The sequence below is a fragment of the Rhodnius prolixus genome, unplaced genomic scaffold (assembly GCF_049639745.1).
Source record: "Rhodnius prolixus isolate KJV_2025 unplaced genomic scaffold, Rpr scaffold_14, whole genome shotgun sequence".
NCBI lineage: Eukaryota > Metazoa > Arthropoda > Insecta > Hemiptera > Reduviidae > Rhodnius > Rhodnius prolixus.
The window spans coordinates 3,456,521-3,480,626 of NW_027411594.1; the positions used below are offsets into that span (position 1 = coordinate 3,456,521).

The window sequence follows — 24,106 nt, forward strand, 5'->3', positions numbered from 1 at the left end:
TGAATTTTGGTTTAAATGTACAGATACAACATTTTCTTCAATTCGTCAGAACTATATACCAAGATTTGCCTGAACATATGAATAAAATCTTTGAACCAAAAACACAAATTCGTGTCAAAGATCTTAGTGAATTGAATTTAGAAACTCTTTTAGGCGAAATGTACACAATAACTTCAATTCAAAGTGATAAAAAAATGCCAGATGGTACTATATCTACTACTGAAACGGTAAGTTTTTAGTTATTTAATTTTCTCCCAAACTGCCATATTATAATTTTTCTTTAATTCTGCAATATTTTCTGTAGTTACAATACAATATAATTCCAAGAGGCGTATTATCATTGAAAGTCCTACAAGAATTGCCAATTATTGTAGTATTAATGTATGAACTTTACAAAGAAAATGTACACCAAGAAGTAAATGATTATATACCAATAATTATAAAAACAATTACTCTACAGCCGTTGAAACAACACAGGTAACAACAATATTTCAAAGAAATTATTAATATTTAGATCCCACTCTTTCTGTATTAACTTGCTCTTACACTAGTGAGAGGTTAAAAATTCTATATTAAATTTTCATTGATGTGAATTTTCATCAGAAAAACAAAATTTGTGTATCCTGAATTTGAAAAAGGACGTTTTGCTATTTTGCGAATGAATATGTTGCCAGTGAAATAACCCAAAGAAGGAATTGCAGCATGTTCATATATTTTTGGTTTAGGTGTTACCATGGTGCTTGAAAATAAACTTTTGTAAGTTAATAGAAAAAGCAGATTTGACTTTACTGAATCGAGTCTTCATTTTTCGGGGTAGTTTTGGAGGATGATTACTTTGTTTTGAAAATGGTTTTCACAGAACTGGAATATAGTTGAGTTTTGGGCCACTTTTCTTCGCTAGTATCTTTTTTATTAGTAGACCTCATTGAAACCCATGATTTATTTATTTTATGTTTTGTTTGCATATTCTGAGCCTCAAAATAATTCAAAGTAGTAAATTATGTTAAGAAAAAAATTGGAAAGAATTGAAGAGTTCGTAGTTTTTTGGCCATTCTTGAAATATATTTTCATTTATTCTTGTTTCAATTGCAATAGTAAGATTTGTTATTCTCTATCTTTGATTTCAGATTAAGTCCATCATTCAACCGAGAAGTTTTCGTAGACTTTATGGGCGCGCAAATTAAGACATTATCCTTTCTAGCCTACATAATACGAATATACCAAGAAGTTGTCGGGAAACATTCTCAACAAATGGTTGAAGGCATGTTGGGCATGTTAGCCTTGTGTCCGATGGAAGTAACACATCTTCGGAAAGAGTTGCTAATAGCTGCTAGACATATTCTTGCCACAGACCTTAGGCTCAGTCAGTTTTTTTTCTTTTAGATTATAATTTTATCTCTTTAATATGTGTTTAGTCAAATTCGTTTTTGTTTTACAGTGTTTGTGCCGTACATGGAACGTCTTTTCGATGAGGAGATATTGCTAGGACGTGGCTGGACTACCCATGAATCTTTAAGACCTCTAGCATACAGTACTCTTGCCAATTTAGTGCATCACGTTAGGCAACAGTTGCCAATGTCTGACCTTGTTAAGGCTGTTCATCTTTTCTCTAAGAATGTACATGATGAAACATTACCTACTAGGTTAGTTTTAATTTTTAAGTACATCTTATCGTATCATTTTTTTTATTAAAAAAGTAAAAGAAGAACACCTTTATGGGGTTGTCCAAGCAATTAAGAAGAACCTTCACAATTGTTCCTTTTTTTCTCTTCACCTTCCGGATATGATATTTTCAAATTGACATTTTGAGTGGGTCAATGAAATGTTTTTATGATCTTTACTTTCATTTTAATAATACAAGTGAGCAGCTGAACATTCATCAAATAATAATCTTTATTTTATTGTTTCGCTGCAGTATCCAAACAATTTCGTGTAATCTGTTGCTGAATCTTGTGGACTGTATTCGCCAACAAAGTGAAAAAGATCCAGCTCAAGCCCAGACCGGCCAAGATTTATTAATGCGAATGCTTGAGGTGTTTGTTGTAAAATTTAAAACGATAGCAAAATTACAGCTACCATCGCTTGTTGCCAAAAGGCAAGTAGTTGGTTTTTGTATATGTTGCAGTAATTTCTGTGGTCTTCTTATTCTTCTTATTTTTTTTATTTGATTGTTATTATTTGTGATGTAGCAAACAGTGTGATTTACAAAAGCCACCACTGGCTGTACACACTGTTGGACTTCCGGTTAAAAAAGAAGAGCCTGAAGCACTACCGCTTGGTGAGTACAGTAGCAGTTTAAACATAAATATTTGCAATAATAATTTCTTTGATCATACATTTCATTCTCTTTAGATATAAATACACAAGCTAAACCAGAAGATAGAGAACCAACAAAATGTAAATTTGGTTTTCCTGCACTTCAAGCGTCAAATTATAGCGTCACAGATTGTAGAAGTTTAGTGAAGACTTTAGTATGTGGTGTAAAAACCATAACCTGGCGTTTTAAGGTAATTTTTGTTTTAATTTAATTAAGCTTCCTTTCAATTACTGCCTTTTTTTTCTTGCTAGATATTTCTTTTTAAACTAATGTGCTTCGAGTAGTTTCTTTGTGTTTATTACTTTTTCTGTTAAAAAAGTATTATAAGAGATCATTAGTGGAAATATATTTATTTTATGAAAAATAAAAGCAAACAAACTAAGAAATCGAAATACGTAAGTGACAAGGCTTTTCAACAATCAAAAACTATTATTATTATTTTTTTTTAATAAGAAATTTATCACAATAAGTGAGTAGTGCATGAAGCTCTGAACTAAATAATTAACTTTTAAAGCTTTATATGAGTTGTCAGGCGAGGGACTAATTTAAAGAAAGCTAATGAAATGCAAAAAATTTTACTTGGTTATATTAGAAAACATTGGGGTGTTCAGGACAAATTTTCTGGCCCATTAGAAACCCCCAAGTCAATGGCTGGCGAAATTGTTGAATTAACAAATAATCGCCAAAAGATCCTTCTAGCAAGACTTCGTTCGGAAGACTGCAAGACTTATTACTAGTTGCCACTGAGGCTTCAAGAAGGAAACGCATCGCAAAATCTAGCAGTGGCCTTTCATACTTTAATAAAGGGTGGAACAAAGTTAAGAGAGTTTTATAAAAAAAGAATAAAAAGTAAGGAATGAAGTACCTTGTAAAGGGCTATGTTTATTGGAGAAGATAAACTGTGTCTTCAAGCTTCACGCAGGAGCCTATCTTCTAAGTGTGGAGCGGAAGAATTGGTGGTGCGGATGCTTTATTTGTAGTTGCACTGTGAATCCTACGGGGATCATATGGTGAGGCTGAATAGCAAATCCTGCTGCTCCCATGCAAGTAGATCTTTGAATCCCTGAATTTCCATGTTTTTCTTGCTTCCTCTGTTATTATTTCAGTGTTTCTAGTTTATTTTCATTTTATTTGAATGATTAGGAATTTGTTTCTTTTAATCTTTGCATTCGCTTGAGCATGTGTTTTTTCGACTAAATCTGTTTTCTTTTGTTCTTTTTTTCTCCACATACGCATCTTACAGACCTTGAAATTGCAGTTATTTAAACCAAAAGAGACTGAAGTATTTATAAGATTGGTGAAGTGGGCTTTACAAGCGTTGGACATATATACTCTGAGCATGACTCCAGCCGGCAACCTGGGCATGACTGCTAACGGACAACGTGCCATACCTCAACAAACTGTACGAACTAAAGAGGAAAAAGAAGTTCTAGAACATTTCTCAGGAGTTGTAAGATTATTAATTTCTACTATTATTTGTTGTTTTTGTAAGTTATTCAATTAATAATTATTTACAATGTTTTTGTTTAAATAGTTTTCAGTTATGAACGCCCAAACATTTCGTGAAATATTCTCCACAACTATTGATTATATGGTAGAACGAATTGCGACTAATTTTGCCTTACAAATTGTTGGTAATTCTTTCCTATCGAATTGTGATACATCACCAATTTTCGCTACAGTGTTAGTTGAATATTTACTAGGCAGAATGGAAGAGATGGGCAATGGCAATATGGAAAGAAGTAATTTATATTTGAAACTGTTCAAATTAGTTTTTGGCAGTGTTTCATTGTTTGCTGCAGAAAATGAACACATGCTTCGACCGCATTTACATCAAATTGTGAACAGGTATGTTCATTAGAAATACATGCTCTACTTAAGGACAAATTAGCAATTTAACTATCCATGATTTATCCGTCATTTAACCCTTGTTTCTTATTTCTGATCGGTAACGGACTTTTATCCCCGTTAAAGATTAATTTATCAGTGGTTGTTATTAATTTATCAGGACCCAGTTACAATTATTCATCACACACACATGCACGCCCTTGTCGGAAATCGTTTTTTGTATTTTTCATGAATTCTTTAATTTGATTTTTTTTATTTTTGAAACAGTTTTTTATTCTTTCACCATTTAAGACTAAAACCCTTAGTTTTAAAAGTCTTTGACCCTTAGTTTGAAAGTCGGGCCTGAAATTCTACTTGTTTTTCAATTGTCTTTGTTAAACTATTTTTAAAGACTTTTTTTTCTCAATTCAAAAGTGTCTAGTGTTATAAAGTCACAATTATTAGTTGATTGTCAACAAAAGTAGTATTCCCGATAGACAGAAGTAGTCTTTACGATATTCCTATCTGTAACTTGAATTCAAGATAATAAATTTATACTTCTTCACATTTCTGCTTAAAATATCAACATTACAATCAACCCAACCAAAATGTATGTTTTACTATTTATTTTAATTAGGTCAATGGAATTAGCGATGACTGCCAAAGAACCCTATAATTACTTTTTACTTTTAAGAACCCTGTTCAGATCAATAGGAGGAGGAAATCACGATCTTTTATATCAGGAGTTTCTTCCGCTCTTGCCGAATTTGTTACAAGGTACTTGTTATTGTAATTGTAATTGTTATTGTAATGTTCAATTAATTTTATCCAGTTTTGTTATAAACTACTTCTTAATGACCATATTAATAAATCTTCAAATTATTTAAATAACATTAAAATCTACAGGACTGAACAGTTTGCAGAGTGGTCTGCATAAACAACATATGAAAGATCTGTTTGTAGAATTGTGTCTGACAGTGCCAGTTAGACTTAGTTCTTTGCTACCGTACCTGCCAATGTTAATGGACCCTCTTGTTTCCGCTCTAAATGGATCTCATACGTTAATCTCTCAGGTACATAGTCTCTCCATCAATAGCAAACAATCAATTCAGATCTTTACAAATTCTTTTTACTTTTATTTATTTCATCAGGGATTAAGAACTTTGGAATTATGTGTGGACAATTTACAACCAGATTTTTTATATGAACACATACAACCAGTTAGAGCGGATTTAATGCAAGCTTTGTGGAAATCGTTGAGAAATCCGACTGATCAAGTTGCGCACGTTGCATTCAGGTTGGTAGAAATAATTTTTGAATGTAATATCAGAAAATATCCCTTCCTAACAGACAGTGTTATATCCTGTTGATGTTCGATTGGATCGTAAATCAAGTTTTGAAATCCCATGTGTAAAAGAGGTTTTTACAAAGTTTTAGTATTGAAAATTGTTGTAATAGATGAACCTGTGAGTTTTCAAGTCAATTTTTTTTATAGAGTGCTTGGAAAATTTGGGGGAGGGAATAGGAAAATGATGATTGAACCGCAAAAATTACAATATCACACACATGATTCTACCAGTCCTGCATTGGTAATCCAGTTTCTAGATCAACCTAAGCCAGTGCAACTGCCGTTGAAAAAGGTAATTTATTAATAAAACAATGAGGGGCAAATAATATTCTATAATTAGTAATTTCAACATTCCAATAATTAAAGTCAGATAAAGTAGGAAAGGTAGAGATTTTTTTTTCAAATATTGTACATATGAGGGGTTGAATAGAGCAGTCTTGCATTTCCTACGTATGAATAACAAAAATAAATTTAAAAACAAACTTAAATTTAAAGAAAAACCTATTTACTAAAATCCTTTAAACATCGTCGAAAGCAAAATTTTAAAATGTTTAATGATTACAATTTTGCTTTTTTCCTTTTAGATAATATATGCAGCCGTATCGATTTTAAAACCATGTACTGCTGATATATTCTATCGTCGGAAAGCCTGGGAAATAATAAGAGATTATCTCGAAGCTTCCATGAAACTTGATGATGATAAGGAAACTGTTTTGAAACTTCTGAAACATCCAGCGTGAGTATTACTTTTTATTCTTCTTGATGTTAATGAATATATTTTTTATTTTTTGTTTATCTCAGTGTATAAATATTATTTATTATTTTATTTACTTAAAAATAATGTACAGGTTTAAAGTGGTACCAGATCAATATCCTACCCAGAACCAATCATTTAGAATCCCAGATAAACCGATTCATACGGTTCACGTCAATGCTCTAACTGGTATTAACAAAAAATATATAACTACCTTCTCGAAGTTTTTAAAGTATTTTTGATGTTTTAATTGTAGCACTAATTCGTACATTTTTACAGGAATGTTCCTTGCTGTAATTATTAAAGATCTTACGCCGGAAGTTCAGTCAACGTTTGAAACTATAGTGAAACATTACACAATGGTTGCAGTATGTCAACAAACGGGTAAATACTTATTTTTATTCTGAATAAAACTAGTTTTTTTGATTTTTTTTCTCGCTTTCTCTTGTTTCTGGCAATGTCCAGTTATTGTGTTCTCTTGATTCCAGTGTCGCTTTCGCTTCGAAAGAGCTTGCCATGTCTTATAATTATTTCTTGCGAAAATTTTTAGCTGGTTTAAAAATCACTGTAAAGGGAAACATGTTCTCTGTAGAATCAGTAAAAATATTTCTTATTTGTGTTCATCCGCTCTAAAATTAGAAGTGTTTTCTGAATTTTTTTTGACCAACCTGCGGATTTTTCAGGACCATTTCCTATTGGCCCAAAGAATAATGATGGAGTAGATCCACTAGTGCTAATTGATGCTTTAGCTGCAATTATGGGACATGAAGAAAAGGAATTGTGTAAGCCAGGGCAAACAGCGCTTCGTCTAATTTTGGAAACTTCTTCAATGATTGTCGGATCTGTAGAATTGGCAAGTTCCACTTTATTATTTAAAAAAAATAAAAATAAAAACCTATTAACTTCATCAAATTAAAATAATTGATAGTTGACAATTAATCAATTCTATTTCTAGGCTTGCCGCCTACCACTAATGGAATATATAGCGGAAAGAATGTGCTCTTTGTGCTATGATCGAGCTTGGTATACGAAATTAGGCGGCTGTCTGGCTATCATGTTCCTATATCGATCTATGTCACTCAGATGGGTATATCAACATCTGTATGTATTCGTAAAAGCGCAATTGTTCGTTATGATGGATTTAAATGGAGAGGTAAATTTATAATTTGGAACTGTATTTATAAAAAATTTACTTCATTTTTTCCTGTTACGATTTTTTAGATTTTCACATAATTTGCCACAAATATGGGCAATCTATTCTTTTGATAGGATTTAGTAATCGTTTAAGAGGATTCAGAAGTGAAATAGAAATCTTTAAGGATTCTTCAAGGATTTCCAAAGATCTTTGAAACATTAGAATTTTGTGTTACGAGTTTTCCCTACAAGAGTTTTTGCTTCTTTGAAAGTAAAAATTAGATGAGAATGCAAAAAATTTTAAGGATTTTCTTTGGTGCGTCATTTTCACTCTGGGGTAGTTCTGGAAAACAGCGCCCATCCGATGACCTGTTTTCTTTAGGTTTAGGCATGCCAAAAAGAAAATATGTTATTCATAATTTCAATAAAATTTATTAATTTCAAATTTTGGCATGAATTAAAAAGAAATTAAAAAAATTATTGTACATTAAAAAATTGATTAACATCAGATTTGTAATTCTTTTTAAATAAAAGAAGATACGAGAAAACTCAGTTTTCATTGATTGATGAATTGATGGTTGAATAGGTCTCTAGCGGTGCTATAGATCAAGCAAAATCGAACCTTGAAGAGATGGTTAAGCTATGTGCTCCTTTACAAGAGAAAAGTGAGGATAAGGACTTGATTAAAATCCAGAAGGAAGCTTTAAACGCTGTCACATTGGAATTAACCAGACAAGTTACCAGCCCTACTGACCTTATTAGAGAACAGGTAATCACAACCCGATCTATGTTTTGATCGCCTTCATTTTCTTTACTACTTTTACTATGTAAATATATATATTTTTTAAAATTGTTTTTGCAGTCTATGCATTTGCTGAGAGTATTTGCAGAAACGCAGAACAAAACTGTTGTGGATGTTATGGAACCACATAAGCGGGTACTAGCGGATATGATTCCACCAAAGAAACATCTACTGAGACATCAAGCTGCAAATGCTCAGATAGGTTTGATGGAGGGAAATACATTCTGTACTACACTGACACCAAGACTGTTTACAATAGGTATTATCTCCATTGTTAATTCTGTAGGTATGTAAGCAATGTTTGTGTAATATACAGGAATACGCTCATCAACGGGTCTTCAAGTAAACTACCTTAAATGGGATCTCATAGTAACCTATATTGCTGTGAGCCTAAAACTCTACTGTTCTTTTTCGTATTGTTCCTATAATACGCATTTCATTTTCTTCAAAATTTTCCATCATCTTAATATATGGGTTCAAAATTTGATCTGTTTTTTATTATTAGCACTCCATTGTACGAGATGAATTCTCCTATTTTCTTCAATAGATAAAAATATTATTTTATTTTTATTGTATTATAACTCACATTTTTCCCAGAACTCGCAAAAATGAATTTTTTGCGCCATCACAAGGTTTCAAATATTTGTAGCTTTGTGTATCATCAGAATTTCAAAATTCAGCAATCTGGCAATGCTTTTTAAAGTTTCTTGATGTTAGAAAAAAATGTAGGGGTCATTTAAAAAAATAAAATATTTAAAAAATTAAAAATCTTTGTAGTTAAGTGGTACCACCCATTGTGGAATTTTCTTCTAGTTCAGCATTTCATCGACATTTCATTACTTCTCAATAACATATTAATGCAGGATCGGCGATGTACAAAGAATGTAGACCAAGATGAGAACGTCATGCATTCAAAATTTAAGGATGCTCGTTGAAGTCATTTTCAAGAAAATATAATAGAAAATAGAAAAGTTGTATATGAATTAAAGCAAATTTAAAATAATAATAATTTAGATAACAAAGTTACTCATTTTTAACAGCTATTTTGGTAACTTTTATTACAGATTTGAACATTATGGAACATAAAGTATTCTTTCGTGAAGTGATGTCATTGTGTGAAGCACAAGATTCTGCCCTTCTAAAGATGCCATGCTATAAAAACATCGGCAGTCTGGTACCGGTAAGAAAAGCAGCGATGAGAGCGTTGGCCGCTTGCCATTATGTGCCGGCCTGTTCTGAAAAGATATTCAGCACATTTCACATGTCTTTGGAGAAATCCAATCCAGAATTACAGGAAGCCGCTTTTCAGTGTATGAAGACATTTATTGCTGGCACTCAGGTGGACTTGAATACGGTGAGTGTTTTAAGTATGTGTTTCATTTCTCATGTATTTGATATTAGAAAAGTTCTTCTAGAAAGAGAGGTGAGAGCTGGTAGAATGGGATACACTTCCATTTATCGAACAGTATAGCTTGATTTTTAGTTTTATGACAAAAGAAAAATGAAATCTACTGTTGTAGAATGAATTTTGGTTAATAAATTGAATACCGATTCGCTAGGTACATGAAAATATGAGACCTTTACTTTCAACATTGGGAGATTACCGTAATATCAATCTGAGTGGTGCACGCAGGTTATCGTATTTAGTGCAACTGTTTCCAACTAGTTTTAATGAAAAACTTTGCGAGCAACTGTTGCAACACCTGCAGATGTTATTGGAAACTATGATGCAAACACAAAAAGGTAAGGACTTTTATACAGACTAAAGCATTTTTTAATAAATGCAGCTGTTGTTGAAACATTTTATATTCTAATTTTAGGCATTACTAAAAGCGGTGATACTGAAAAAATTATAGCTACAATAATAACAATATTCCATCAGATTCCAGCTGCTGGACCAAAATTTATTGAACCATTAAGTCAGTTGGTGTTACAGACAGAAAGATCATTGCTTGTCGGAGCTAGTTCTCCATTTAGACACCCTTTGTTAAAGTTTCTACTTCGTTATCCTCAACAGACAATTACTCTGTTGTTGACTGATGCAAATATTAAAGTTTGTATGGTTTTTGATATGAGATTAAATTATTATTTATTTATTTAGTTTTAAACCTTGTTTGTTAAATTCCTTAGGATGATTTATGGAATAAATATCTAGAATATTTGATCAAACAAGAAGAAGGAAAACCATTTAGAGATGTCCTACAGAGTAATGTTGGTGTAGAGCGATTAATCGTGATGGCCTTAGCACCGACTACGATGCCGCAAAATTTGACACCAGGTAAAGTGATCTCATCGTCCAGTTTTATTTATTTAATAATCTGTTGAACAACACGAGACGTTCTTACGTTTTCTTATACCATCTTAAGAGAAAGTTCTGCAGATTGGAGATTTAATTTTTCAAAAATGCAAAAATGTTTCTTTATATAATATTCCCTAACACTTCAAAAAAAGTTAAGTTATGTAAATAGCTGAGAGGAATTAGTGATTGTTTATTTATATTGCAGAAGAATGTATTGAATTACAATTTCAAAGTATAAGGATTGTATCATTGATGGTGAAGTATGATGATCAATGGTTGTCAACCCAGCATCAATTAGCACAAACTTACATACAGATTTGGTGTAATGACCAGTATCAAGTAAGTGGTTTGTTCAATTATTTACTAAATATTTTAACCATGTTAATTATATTTTTACCAAATTCCCAGATTATATTCCAGACAGTGTGTAAGGTTTCAGATGTTGTTAAAGTCATTGAATGAAAGTTATAAATCATTATGCTCCTCTTTTTTTTTTTTTGTTTTCTCTAAACCACTTTTCACATCATATTCAAGATCTTATTCATCCAAAATTATGTATATAAAAGAATTTTTCCAATCTAATCCGTATTTCGGTTTCTGTCATAATTTTTGTAAGTGCAATTTTTAAACAAGCTATTTTTCCGGAAATAGCTCGCACAATTTTCTGTATCTTCGTTCGCTATCGCATACTGGCGTTAATGTATTATGTAGTTAGCTATGGATTAAACATCATTGCTATTTCTTCTTTGTAGCCTTGGCTTTTATTTGATGTAAAGAAATATTGTTTTTTTTCCCTCTAGCAACGACATAAGAACATAGAAAGTGTTGAGTACGGACATTGGAAAGAACCAAAACTACTGGTTAAAATACTGCTTAACTTTTTTAGCCACCATCCTACAAATATTGATCTACTTTTTCAATTGTTGCGGGCTTTTTGCGATCGATTTCTACCAGATTTCCAGGTATATATATATATTTTTTTATTTTGTATTTGAATTTTAAGCGATAAATGTTTCAGTTCTTTTAAATTATATCTCATGGCAGTTTGTTAAAGATTTTCTGGACGTAACAGTAGCGCAGAGTTATACAGTCGATTGGAAAAGAACAGCTTTCTTCAGATTTGTAGAACTATTCCCAACGGCTAATCTTACACAAGAACTTAAGGCGAAAATTTTACAATTTGTCATCATCCCATGTTTTGCCGTATGTTTTGAACGAGGCGAAGGTGATAAATTGATCGGCGGACCTCCTTCACCAAATCAAGATTCATCTGATAATATTGTTTCAGTTTTCATTAACAAGGTATTTAAAATAAAACAAGTAAAGTAATTGCCCACTAGTTGGGGCACAACGTCTACCTATTTTAAATTGAGCATTTAAAATTAATTACTTTAGGATTTGTAATTATTTTAAAGTTAGAATATTTTAACTAAATCTCTGGATAAAAGTCGTTCCACTAGACAATTTTCTTGCAACAGTTCTTCGAGAGATGTGGACATCTCGGTCCGATTCTGTAATTTTTTAATTTGCTAACAGAAGAGATATGTCTCGTTTGGAAATAGGGATCACCTTGTAATGGAAACCTTTGATTGGTTAATGGCAAGGCGCCTAGCAATTAACTTAGCTTACTCTCTAGCATAACATAACATTTTAGCTGTCCATTGTACAAAAAAAAAAATAAAGCGCTAAAGAAAGGAAGTTTTGCAGACTAAAAATGCAATGAACTTAGAAAATCAATTTTGCCTGAAATAAAAATGAAGAGGCGTTAACTTTTTTTACTTTAGTAGATTTGTAATTGACGGAAATTTATTTATATTTAATTTTATTAATATTTTAAGGAAATAAATATGAATGATCCTTTTTTTTACAGATCATTGATCCAGATAATCCATTCGGACATGGTGATTCAGTTCGCATTTTATTACTCCAGTTGTCATGCTTGTTAGTTGAACAAGCTTTGAACCATATCCATGATACAGCTAACAAGACACAAGGTTCAAAATTGCGCCGCATTATGACTTTCGCTTGGCCTTGTCTGCTTAGTAATAATTGTGTAGACCCAGCTACACGCTATCATGGTCACTTGTTGTTGTCGCACATCATTGCAAAACTAGCAATCCATAGTGTACCTTATAAGAGAATCGTATTACAAGGTGAGCACCATCATTTATTATTGGAATTTAAATTCCTATATTTAAATTTTTCTCACCCACTATTGTTTATAGTATTTCATAGCTTACTGAAAGCGCACGCCGTAGAAGTGCGGCCAGTTGTAAGACAAGCTTTAGAAATTCTGACACCAGCTATGCCTGCTCGAATGGAAGATGGTTATAAAATGTTAACGCATTGGACAAAGAAGATTATTGTTGAAGAGGGTCATTCAATGCAACAGCTGTTTCATATATTACAGTTGGTGGTCAGACATTATGGAGTAAGTTCAGATTTGTACAGAATGTTGTTTTTATTCTTGTTTATTTCATTCCTCTTCCCTTGTTTCAAAAGAAATATTTAAAAATTCAGTTGGATAGACTGCTGTTTTTAGTTTTAGTGTACAAAAGAAATGCCTGAATGGCACTCAGATTATTTAGTTCAAATTTTCTTCAACAGTGAAATGTTCCGTACCTGAAGATGATGCATCATCAGGTTCATGAAAAAGCCAAGGATATGTAGCAGTTTTTAAACCATTATTAGTTCGATCTAGAATGCTGATTAATACCAATATCCATCATATTGTAGCAAGGATTCTTGAAAACTTTTGTATTCCACTGACCTCTTTGACAGTAAAGTAGAGGGCTACAAATCTCTTTGTCAAAATAATTAATTCTTAAATGCATACAGCATAAACATTAGTTTTACAAATTGATAAATTTGCTTAATCGAACTGAGTTTTTTTTCGTTTGAAAAAATTTACATCTTTAGATCCACTTTCACAAAGCGCAGACGTAAGGCGCCCATTCAGTTTAGTTGGTTACTACATGTTTCCGTTCGCTAGAACTTTTCAAAATATTTTCCTCGTAATATACAAATTATTTTTAATTAAGTTTCTCACCTTCTTTGTACATTGTAGTACCTAAATTTTGAGGAAATTTGTGTGCGGACCCCACTTTAATAACCTATACTTTAAACAGTAGTAGTAGACTTTATTTAACAAATACATTACAATAATTAAAATAAATATGCACTTAATAATTTAATAATAAAGATTTTATCCCTTATTAATCGATCGTCGGAGGAGTCTGTTATACTTTACTTAAAACAGTGATTTATCGATATATGTTGACCGCATTTTTATTTAAACCTATAATAATAAGCAGATAATTAATAGACAGTTTTATTGCTAGTTAACACTCAAACTGTTGAATGCATTTTAAAATTTTTAAGAACTAATGGTTAATTATCAGCATAATGTAAGTTTTAAATTTTAACATTTTACATAGAATACGGTCAACATTCTTCTTTTAGTGCTTACAAACAGCGATTCAAACTAAATATGGCTTAAAAACTGCAGTATATCAAAGACATAGATAATACTGGTAATGAAACATGCTTCAACGATGTAGAAAATTTAAAAATAAATTATGGAAGGATGTATTTTTGTTTTTCTGCCTTTCTTTAGAAATAGAAGAAATATTTTCAAACATTATGAACTAGATACCTGTCATAGCTAATGTTTATCTCATCGTTCAGTATTCCTGTGAATCGTGTAACATTAATATTCAGGGATCTTGGAGTTCCTGCGGGCATTCTAGTCCAACATTTCACTTCTAACACTCGCCCATTATGCATAAAATATTCGTTAAGAAAACACTCAGACGTGTGAGTATTTCACATCTGCTTTTCTGTTTCATAGGTTTATTACCCAGTACGTCACAATCTTCTTCAACATATGGTTAGCGCTTTACAAAGACTTGGATTTAGTGCATCTTCATCTCTAGAACACAAGAAATTGGGATGTGAATTAGTTGAAGTCATCATTCGGTGGGAATTACAACGAATTAAAGATGAGGCACAGGTCGCCCAGGTATGTTTTTCTTTTCACAGATAATAATAATGAAAATTATTATATCTTGGCTAGGAAGCTCTATCAGTTGAAGATATTACTTTTTGTCTGTATTTCAGGAGAATGGTTGTACAATTGGACAAAAAAGGTCTGGCGATCAAACTGATCAAGCATGGAAGAAAGGTCCAGGTGTCACAATCAGTATCAAACACGATCCTGATGAATTGAAACCTTTGGAAAAGTCACATGCAGATATATTGATTAATTTTCTCATGCGACTTGCTTGTTCGGTACTGTAACATGTCAGAATGTTTTTCAAATTTTCTATCATACAATTTTGTATGACAGTATTGTAATAATAATGACCATAAACTTCAGTGCACCTAAAAAAAAAATAATAATACAAATAATAATTTGTCCATTTTTTCCCCAGGTTAATGAGATCAACCCACCTACAGCCGGCGTTGCTTCACCAGGTGAAGTATTGTCTCGACGTTGTTACAATCTTGTACGGACAGCACTGAAACCTGACGTTTGGCCCCATTACGTGATCGATTTCCGTCTTCTATGGTTAGATAAATTGTTTTGTTCAATTGAACAACCAAGTCCAAATTTAGGCAATGTTTGTATCGGCCTGGAACTATTCACTCTGTCTTTGTCAGTGATGAAGAAGGACCAAGTGTTGAGCACTTGTAAGACATTGCAGAAAGGAATCAATGCTTGCATTTCTAGCTCAAATAATAAGGTATCTAAAACAAATAAGAAGTACTTTGTTTTCTTGCAGTTCACGTTTTTAAAATTTCTTGAAGCTTAGAATTTGAGTGAAAAGATATTTGGCTTCAATATGTTTCATTTTTACGTTCACTTTTGATACGATCTCTGAGAAGCTTATCATCACAGTTCATCAAGATAACCCCAAAATTCCGTGATCTCTTGAGGAAAGCTAAAACACGATATTTCAAATTCAAATTAAACTTAAGAAAACGATAAGAGAAAGAAACTAAGTAGCCTAAAATATGGTTTCAAATTATTTTACTTATTTATAATTTTAATTTGCACTTGGTTTCTTCCAGGTTATTCGGCTGACGCATGCTCTTTTAACCCGTTTAATGAGCATTTTCCCTACAGAGCCTTCCAATTCAAATGTATCTTCTAAATATGAAGAATTAGAGTGCATCTATTCATCAGTGGGAAGAGTAATTTATCAACTATTATTTATGACACTATTACTCATGATGTTTTGTTAATCTAGTATTTAAATTTACTTCTTTTTTTTTATTTTTAGGTAGTATTTGAAGGTTTAGCTAATTACGAAAAGAATACTTCCGCTAATTCTAGTTTCCTGTTTGGTACGATAATGATGTTGAAAGCTGCCTGCAGCAGTAATCCCAGTTATGTTGATAGATTGATAATTCCTTTTGTGCGAGTTATTCATAGAATGAGTCGGGAACATCTAGCGGCAACAGCGGAAAATTCTCCAGGTTTGTAATTATGTTTTATCTTTGTATATCTTGTTTAAATGTTATGGGTTCATCAAGGAACGTATTCACTTTGTAGAATGAGATATCTTTGATTTGTATCTAACACGCTTTGCTTCTAACTGCCTGATTGTCAGTGTTTGGTTCGTCAGTTCCGAGTAAGACTTCCGTGGAGCCAAACTCTTTATGAGAGAAAAAACTAATAAATAAAACAAAATTACGTTTTTGCTTTTTTGCCATCTATTATTTGTGAACGGCTATTAACGTGTATCGTATATTTGTGCATATAACGAAGTTACATATTTTTAAAGATTTTCAATACAATAAATAATTTTTTCCTAATAACCTAGTCTTAAGTATCATTACAGTATCTATTACTGGTGAAAAAATGGTAGAGGTTTTCCAAACCAAATCCACTTGAGACCTAAAACGTTTATGGTGCCTCTAATAGTTAATAATTTTTGCACATAAAATGTAATTGTTGTAAACGGAAACATTTTTAAATGTGAATTGGAATGGAGGTTTAGCGCCAGTGAACTGGACTTTCTCCTAGGGTTACTTGTACGCTACAAGTCTAGATCACTGAAGAAGTAGAAGTTTATTTTCCTCCACATAGGTACAACGTATAAAAGATTGAAATCATTAACACATGATTTGAGGAAGTTCTAAATACTGTTTTGTTTGAAGAAATATAGTTACACATCTGGTTTATGTTGGACTGAACTAGTCAGAAAAAAATAATAACTCATCGCAACCTTAAATTTGTTGACTATTAGTTGAAATGAATTGATTAGGGTTTAAAAAATTGAAAATTTAAAGTATATTAAAAATGTTTTATAATATGTAAATGTAACTAAAGAATTGATTCAAGAAAAAATTGGAGTAACCCACAGTAAATAAATATTCTTTAAAAACACAAACAAAAGAAACTCAAGTCTAAATACACTCTTCTACAAAGACAAGTAAAGGTCATGACTCAAATGTTCTGAGATTGAAGAAACTTTGTGAGTTAAAACCTTAGGAATAGTAGTTAGAGAAAGTGGAGTGATTGTTTAATACAAATTTATTTTACCCTTATGTTATTTTCCGTTTTAATTAAAGATATATACTTGAAAACGTTACCCTTCCACAGGTACTAGCGATCTGCTCATACTAAGCTTGGACTTAGTGAAAAACAGAGTTGGTGCAATGACCAGCGATACCAAAAAAACTTTCATAGGTTCCATATTGGTTGGTTTGATTGAGAAAACACCAGATATAAAAGTAATGAAAGCAATTTGTAAGGTATGCTAAGTTAGATTTTCTGATTTATTTAATTTATTTTATTTTCTTCGTATTTTTTTAATTTTCCAAATTATTTTACAGATGGTGGAGGAATGGATGAAATCCACCCGGCCTTTGACGGCTGCACCCACTCCTAATTATATGGGACCTAGCCTTAGAGAGAAGTCAATACTTTTAGTAAAATTAATGCAATTTGTCGAGAAAAGATTTCCAGACTTAAATACACAATTTTTAGAACTAGTTAATTATGTTTACAGGTAATTGTTATTTTTATTTATTTATTTTTTTTAAAAAACAACTCGGAAGGGGAAATTCTGTGATTAGTCAAATTTTTAAAATTGAATATTCCCACCAGAAACGTATTTTGAAGCTTTAACCTGGTTTCCGTTTGGATTCTTAATGTCACTTCCAATTTACTTGTGCTTCCGCTTTAATCCATTAGCGGACGTTCAACTTTGTTGCAGGTTTTTTCAGTTTGCATGATTTTCACGAAAACAACTCTTTTTTTTTTCTGAACTCCGGTAAAAAAACAATTTAATTTAATTTTTTCTAAAGAAAACTTTATTTTTTATGAGTCTTTAGAGATCGTGAACACCGCTAAAGTCTTGCTTTAATACAAGCAAATATGTGATTTCTTTGCTTGAATTCCAAGTTGGATTTAATATACCTTGTTTATATTTGTTTAGATTTACAATATGTGAAGTTCCTTGAAGGTTTTCTTAACAGTCAATTAAACATCGACTGCGCTACCCGCCCACATAGGAACAATATTAGATTTTTATTATACATCTATTGAACATAGATTATTAACCTTTTTTATCCAGTAGATTTGTCGATTGGTAGTCAAAAATGCAGTAAGGAAAGGTAAAAGAATATTTGGTAAAGCAGTATATGCACTTTTCTTTCAGAGATGAATCTTTTAAATCTACTGAGTTAATACCGAAATTAGAACCAGCGTTTCTTGCTGGACTTAGATGTACCCAACCACATATTAGGGCGAAATTTTTCGAAATCTTTGACGCATCAATGAGGCGTAAACTGCATGAACGATTAATGTACATTGTGAGTTCACAAAATTGGGAAGCGATGGGACATCATTATTGGTTGAAACAATGTATTGAATTGATATTGGTGACAGCTGATGAAAGTAAGTTATTTTTGAATGGTTTCATTAATAGAGTGTACTTAGAAATTCAATTGTTCATTCAATAAAGATATTAATTCTGTTATAATTTTCTAATTGTTATTCACTTTACAGATATGCTTTTACAACTCTCCAATGAAACTCCACTTTTACCAAGCGTAACTTCTGTAATTAATACGGCAGATTCAGCCAAGAGGGACGAATTTCTATTAAGTGTACCAATTAAAACGGAACCATTGGATGATCATGAAGACAAGGTTGGTTTAATGTAGAGTTCTATGTCTAGCTCTTAATTAGTAAGGCAATTATGAATCTCTGACTGAAATTATTACTTCCCCTTAAATGCAGAAGACATCTTAGTTGCTTTAAATTTTAATGGTCAGTGTTTTAACAACTTTTCAAAAGATGTTGATAGGGAAATTAGTGTAATGGGATGAGGAAGTTCTAAGAATTCCTTTAATATCTTTTTATTTGTACTATTATTTATTATCTTATATTATTTTAACAGTATTTGTAAAGCTCAAAATAAGGTACGATGTGAAATCGATCTATCGAAAATTAAAATAAATTATGAAACGGCAGACCTTTATTTTAAATTATGAAGGTTTATTATGATTTACTTTGAAGACATTTCTCTCAACTGTCCTAGACAATTTTTTAGGATATTTGACCGTTTTTCGTTATTTCTCTACGTTTCTTGATTATCAGTGTTACCTGAAGGGTTCGGGAAATGTCTATGCTGTCACTTTTTGGGGGGTTATAAGGGAAATTTGAATTAAGAAATTTTTAACAGTATCATTTATTGTACATTAGTTGTAAATATATGTAACTTTTTTCCAAACTCTAAGTTCCAAGAAAATTCAATTATGTAAATTGATTTAAAAGAAAGACTTGGTTATATTCCCACCAGATTTTTTTTTACATAATTCTAGATGCACAACGTTTATCTTCCTGTAAACTGGGAATCAGTACATGAACGTATCCAAGACAAACAGAAATTGTTTCACTCTCTTTGTCACAGACTCCTGCTGGGGGAATTGATACTTTGGTAAATGATCAAGCGGCTTTGCTGGACGATGCGAGAAAGAAGCGTCTGGGTAATTTCTTGGAGTGTGTTATCCAACTTTGCCATATGGATACCAGTCTAGCTGAAAAACTTTGGTTAGAATTGTTTCCTAGGATGTGGAGTATACTGTCAGAAAGACAAAGAACGGTAAAATATACCCACTTTGAAAGATCTTTAGAATTCATGCTTACTAGAAATGTTTGCTAGATTATGATTTTTTTTTTGTTTTAGTCTCTGTCTGGTGAAATTCTACCATTTTTAGTAAGTGGTGCACATGTCTGCCAAAAAGATATACATCCAAGTGCCCTTAGTACAATATTTGAAGCTCTTTCTCTGTGCAATCCTCCTTTGCAAGTGAAACCGTAAGTAAAAGAATGTTAGTAAACACGAATGTAGTTTCCCTGTTCGTTCTTCATGGGATAAATTCATAATTCGTTTTTTAATTTTAGAGCTGTAATGGCTTACTTAGGTAAATCGCACAATCTCTGGCACAGGGTAACATTAGGTTTAGAACAAATGGTAGCTGAGCAAGTGAATCAAGCATCACAGAACAAAACTAAACGAGATTTATTAGATTGTTATGATTTCGAACCGGATGCTATCCCACAACAGGTATGTAATCTTAAATATGAATTATACAATTTTTGGTCAAGAAGTCGCATAATGTTTCGATACAGAAAGCTTACAAAACATACATTATCTTGCTTAATTACTCTTTAAACCTTTCATTTAAGCAAATTAACATAAATTAGAGTGTCATTGCAAACTCACTACCACTTTTTTTTCTTAATCGGAATAGCCGTGAATTACAGATTTACTGGTCGAAATTATAATGCGCTCTCAAGAACGTCTTGTCAAGAAAGGCTAGGTACATCGAGGGGTTGCCGGTCATGTTTCATTTGTGATACCTTGGGCTAAGCTAGAGTTTGCCTGCTAACATTCTCTTTCTGTTTGTCTGCGAACTGTTCGCTAAATCCAACATATCAACTTTTTCTGCAGCCTAACGTACCATTGCTTGAGGATTAGGATTGTCGGTTTTTTTTATTTTTTATTTTTTTTTTTTTTATTGTTAGGATGGATCTCCAAAGGGGCGCTAAGATATCTGAAAAAGTGGCTACTCCATTTTCCTTTAAGAGCATGATAATTAGGGTTGTTCAATTCAATCAGTTTACTTACCGTCAGCGAGAGGGAATTTATTTTGGAAAACGTTTTATTATTGCTTCTGAAAAATGGAATATTTGCTATATAACAATTTTTATTTTAATTTATTATTTATTTATTTATATTTTTCTTGTAGACTGCCGTAGAATTATTAGCCGAAATGTATTGTCAGTTAAGAGAAGAAGACATGTGGTGTGCATTATGGCAACGACATGCCCGCTACAAAGAAACCGGCATAGCTCTTGCTTTTGAACAACAAGGTTATTTTGAACAGGCTCTTGGCGCTTACGAACTGGTGTTGGGGAAATGCCGTCAAGACTATACTAATACTCCAGCACCAATCAGTATTTTAGCTGAAGAAAGGTTATGGGAAAAACAGTGGATCAGGTTAGTCAGAAATTCTTAATACTTTCTGCTTGTAGCAGTTAGGGCCTTTCAAGGATAATCCCGTGGGATGATATTATTTGGAGAATGCATTAAGTGGGTTGTCTAATTGTGTTTTAAAATTATTTTTACTTTCATTATATACCATCTAAATCCAGAAAACATCAGACGTCTTGCGTTTTTAGCTATTTTTCATTAATGAGTAAAAAAATATTTAAAAAAACAATACTTAGCATTTTAGTTATTAAAGTAAATCTGCTTAAACTAATCACTTCAGATCATCTTTGTGCCAGTATTTGTTGGAGTCAATTAAATACTAACTTCTTTCACTTCTTGAATAAAATTTTTACCCTGTGAAACGGAACATTAATTTTTGAGGCAGACTCAAAGAATTGAGTGGCCTTATATAATAAAGCTGCAGAAGATGTCTAAAGTAAAGTGAAACTTTTCGACTAGAATAACATGGATCTTACCCACTTATGCTGGTTGAGTGATATCCTGTAATCTATCATTGTCAAAGTTCCACCGCACTCTGTGTGAACGTTTTTGCAAACATTTTCATTCAAGATTTAGGAAATGCTAACTGCCTAGGCATAACGTCTCTGTTTTCAAGTGTTTGCAGACTCTATATTTGTTTCATACTTTTCATTAACCCCTTAACGTGAACGCTCGAGTTAACTCTGGCTAAACTGGCCAAACTGTGCACACTCGAGATAATTCGAGCGGCGTTGTTCTTTATGCTGCTATAATTTTTCACACTCGAATATAATCGAGAATTGAAAATAACAATGTGAAAGCAAAGAAAAACAATCGTTTTATTGATATTTATCAAAAAAACTGTGCATTAAGGGGTTAAATGGGAAATTGGCTTTGTAAATCAAAAAATTACTTCAGTTTTGAAGACAAGTTTGTAAATCTTGTGTGCCTTTTGCTGAGGTAACAATACGTGCAGGATAGTCCCTACGGCTTTTAGATACCACCCAATCTGCCTATATGCCAGAGTGATGTGACACTTCTAAACCGTCTACAAGTTTACTAGTGCTTATACAAGAATAGACCTATTAAGTTTTATTACAACAGTTGGATCAAGAAACTGCGGCTGTCCTTTCTTGCCTTACTTTCTAAGCTCATATCACCTCCTTTCCTGAATTTTTTAAAGTATTTCACAATCATAGGCCCAAACAACTTTAAAAATTCTCGTTTTTTAAAAAAGTTTTTCTAATTTTGCTTCACTAACGCCCGAATTCCCAAATTTAATGCACTCGGTACATTTTCTTAAATTAATTTATAAATCTTTCAAATTAAACTACAAAAATATTATTGCACACCGTTATATAAATGTCATTAATTGGTTTTAAGTGACCAAAAGTATTGTTATAACGCTATTTATTAATAAAAAATTATTTCAATTAAATAAAAGGAAAAAACGCAAAGTTCTTTTTGTTACACCCTAATAAAATGTATATAATTAAAACATGCTTGAAATGGATAAGCAACAATTTTGCAGATGCTCCAAAGAGCTGAATCAATGGGACCATGTACTAGATTATGCAAGAACTAAGGGTCATGTGAACACGTTCCTAATATTGGAAAGCGCGTGGCGTGTACCAGATTGGTCATTGATGAAAGAAGCTATTTCCCATGTAGAAGCAGGATGTCCTAAAGAGTTATGCTGGAAGGTAATGTATATAATATATATATATATTTTACTTTCATTATTTAATGGTTTATTTCAGTGCAAATTCTGTTTTCTTGAGCTTTTCTCAATGATTACACGAATTCAATCCTGTTATTTTCTCTTCAGCCTATGTCCTAACATCATTTCTTTAATTAGATCTTCTTCCCCAGCAAGGAAGGTTGGGACAGACCATCACCAACTTAGGTAATGTTTTCGGGCTCATCCTCCTTACTAAATTAAAGTCTTCAACGATGTATTTTTATGTTGTCAATGCAAGACATTATCGGCTGTTATATAATTTGTTTTTCTAAGTTAAAAACTTACAACGATTGCATTAGACAAATATTTCACAAGTTGGAAGTATTAGAAACAATTTCGGTACCTATTGCGAAAAAATGTAAAGTTACATGTTGAAAACATTAAAAAGTGTAAAAAAAAGTAAAGTAATGCATTTTAACTTCAGGCAGGTTTTACGCCTAACTACTTGGGTAGAAACGTGGGCAGAGGCAGATAGCTGACATACTTAAGTGTAATTTTATATTTAAAACCATAAAATCCAAGGCCTAGTTCAGGAATCGAATTCAGTACCTCAATATATATGAGCTTTGCGCACTGTCCTTGGCTTTCGTGGTACCTACATGAAACAATGATGCCGGAAATTTTTAAAAATGTTCAATACTGTCCAAACATTTTCTAAACAAAATTTTAAAAACGAACATACTTCAACAAGAATAAAGTTCACTGTCACAAAGTGGCTGTTATAACGTGTTCGTGGTTTGAAGCGTAAAGTGAGGTTTCATTTAAAGTTTTTTCACTCCTGGGTTGTAGTTTACGCATCTACTCATTCTTGCAGGTTCATTTATATCGTGGCTATTTGACTATCTGCCATCCAGAAGATCAGCATCTGCCTATTGTCGAGAGATATGTGGAACTAGCGAGCACTCTGTGTATGAAGGAATGGAGACGACTGCCACATATTGTTTCCCACATTCATTTACCTTTACTGCAGGCTGCTCAGCAGGTAATGCTTTGATTCCTTTTTATTACGTAAGACTAAGATTTTTATGGGAAAGCGCAGAAATGTTTTTGTGAAGATGCAAATAATTTTCGGAGAAGTTCAATGTTTACCTTTTCTTTCCCTTCCAGAAAGAACTTATTCTGAACGTATTAACCTTGAAAATTCCTTACCGAATCTGTACTCGAGCGGTCTCCTAATGTAACCAGGCAATAAAAGTAACAATTCAACTTCTTTTTCCAAGACTGTCTTCGTTTCTCAGAAGGGCCTACCACTTTTATTTGAAAATTTTCGTAGGTAAAGTACTACATGTACTTTAAAAGAATTCACTGATTACTTATTCTAGCTTATTTCTTGTCGCAAATGAAATGTTCTCCTTCCTCAAACTAACCTTTAGAATTATTAAGTTACAATA

At 32.3% G+C, this 24,106-nt stretch overlaps 1 protein-coding gene across 5 annotated transcripts in view; it reads left to right on the top strand.

Moving 5' to 3' along the window:
• Window positions 1-24,106, top strand: part of LOC141451675 (transformation/transcription domain-associated protein-like) — a 52,393-nt gene that overhangs the window by 2,703 nt on the left and 25,584 nt on the right. For 4 of the 5 annotated variants that reach the window (XM_074123176.1, XM_074123174.1, XM_074123177.1 and 1 more), the window contains 44 exons: window positions 24-227; window positions 305-477; window positions 1,128-1,363; window positions 1,439-1,643; window positions 1,916-2,095; window positions 2,190-2,278; window positions 2,353-2,507; window positions 3,561-3,767; window positions 3,852-4,165; window positions 4,782-4,921; window positions 5,051-5,217; window positions 5,296-5,441; window positions 5,640-5,784; window positions 6,077-6,228; window positions 6,341-6,435; window positions 6,526-6,630; window positions 6,930-7,099; window positions 7,202-7,399; window positions 7,967-8,149; window positions 8,243-8,441; window positions 9,247-9,536; window positions 9,742-9,925; window positions 10,003-10,235; window positions 10,313-10,460; window positions 10,687-10,820; window positions 11,282-11,443; window positions 11,526-11,783; window positions 12,352-12,634; window positions 12,707-12,912; window positions 14,332-14,502; window positions 14,601-14,771; window positions 14,915-15,226; window positions 15,555-15,677; window positions 15,767-15,962; window positions 17,092-17,243; window positions 17,325-17,500; window positions 18,152-18,390; window positions 18,502-18,644; window positions 19,409-19,600; window positions 19,685-19,815; window positions 19,903-20,065; window positions 20,751-21,001; window positions 22,506-22,677; window positions 23,530-23,697. In XM_074123176.1, coding sequence (XP_073979277.1) covers window positions 24-227; window positions 305-477; window positions 1,128-1,363; window positions 1,439-1,643; window positions 1,916-2,095; window positions 2,190-2,278; window positions 2,353-2,507; window positions 3,561-3,767; window positions 3,852-4,165; window positions 4,782-4,921; window positions 5,051-5,217; window positions 5,296-5,441; window positions 5,640-5,784; window positions 6,077-6,228; window positions 6,341-6,435; window positions 6,526-6,630; window positions 6,930-7,099; window positions 7,202-7,399; window positions 7,967-8,149; window positions 8,243-8,441; window positions 9,247-9,536; window positions 9,742-9,925; window positions 10,003-10,235; window positions 10,313-10,460; window positions 10,687-10,820; window positions 11,282-11,443; window positions 11,526-11,783; window positions 12,352-12,634; window positions 12,707-12,912; window positions 14,332-14,502; window positions 14,601-14,771; window positions 14,915-15,226; window positions 15,555-15,677; window positions 15,767-15,962; window positions 17,092-17,243; window positions 17,325-17,500; window positions 18,152-18,390; window positions 18,502-18,644; window positions 19,409-19,600; window positions 19,685-19,815; window positions 19,903-20,065; window positions 20,751-21,001; window positions 22,506-22,677; window positions 23,530-23,697 — 8,121 coding nt within the window. The remainder of the gene's footprint in view (window positions 1-23; window positions 228-304; window positions 478-1,127; window positions 1,364-1,438; window positions 1,644-1,915; window positions 2,096-2,189; window positions 2,279-2,352; window positions 2,508-3,560; window positions 3,768-3,851; window positions 4,166-4,781; window positions 4,922-5,050; window positions 5,218-5,295; window positions 5,442-5,639; window positions 5,785-6,076; window positions 6,229-6,340; window positions 6,436-6,525; window positions 6,631-6,929; window positions 7,100-7,201; window positions 7,400-7,966; window positions 8,150-8,242; window positions 8,442-9,246; window positions 9,537-9,741; window positions 9,926-10,002; window positions 10,236-10,312; window positions 10,461-10,686; window positions 10,821-11,281; window positions 11,444-11,525; window positions 11,784-12,351; window positions 12,635-12,706; window positions 12,913-14,331; window positions 14,503-14,600; window positions 14,772-14,914; window positions 15,227-15,554; window positions 15,678-15,766; window positions 15,963-17,091; window positions 17,244-17,324; window positions 17,501-18,151; window positions 18,391-18,501; window positions 18,645-19,408; window positions 19,601-19,684; window positions 19,816-19,902; window positions 20,066-20,750; window positions 21,002-22,505; window positions 22,678-23,529; window positions 23,698-24,106) is intronic. The other variant, XM_074123178.1, reaches the window with a different exon arrangement.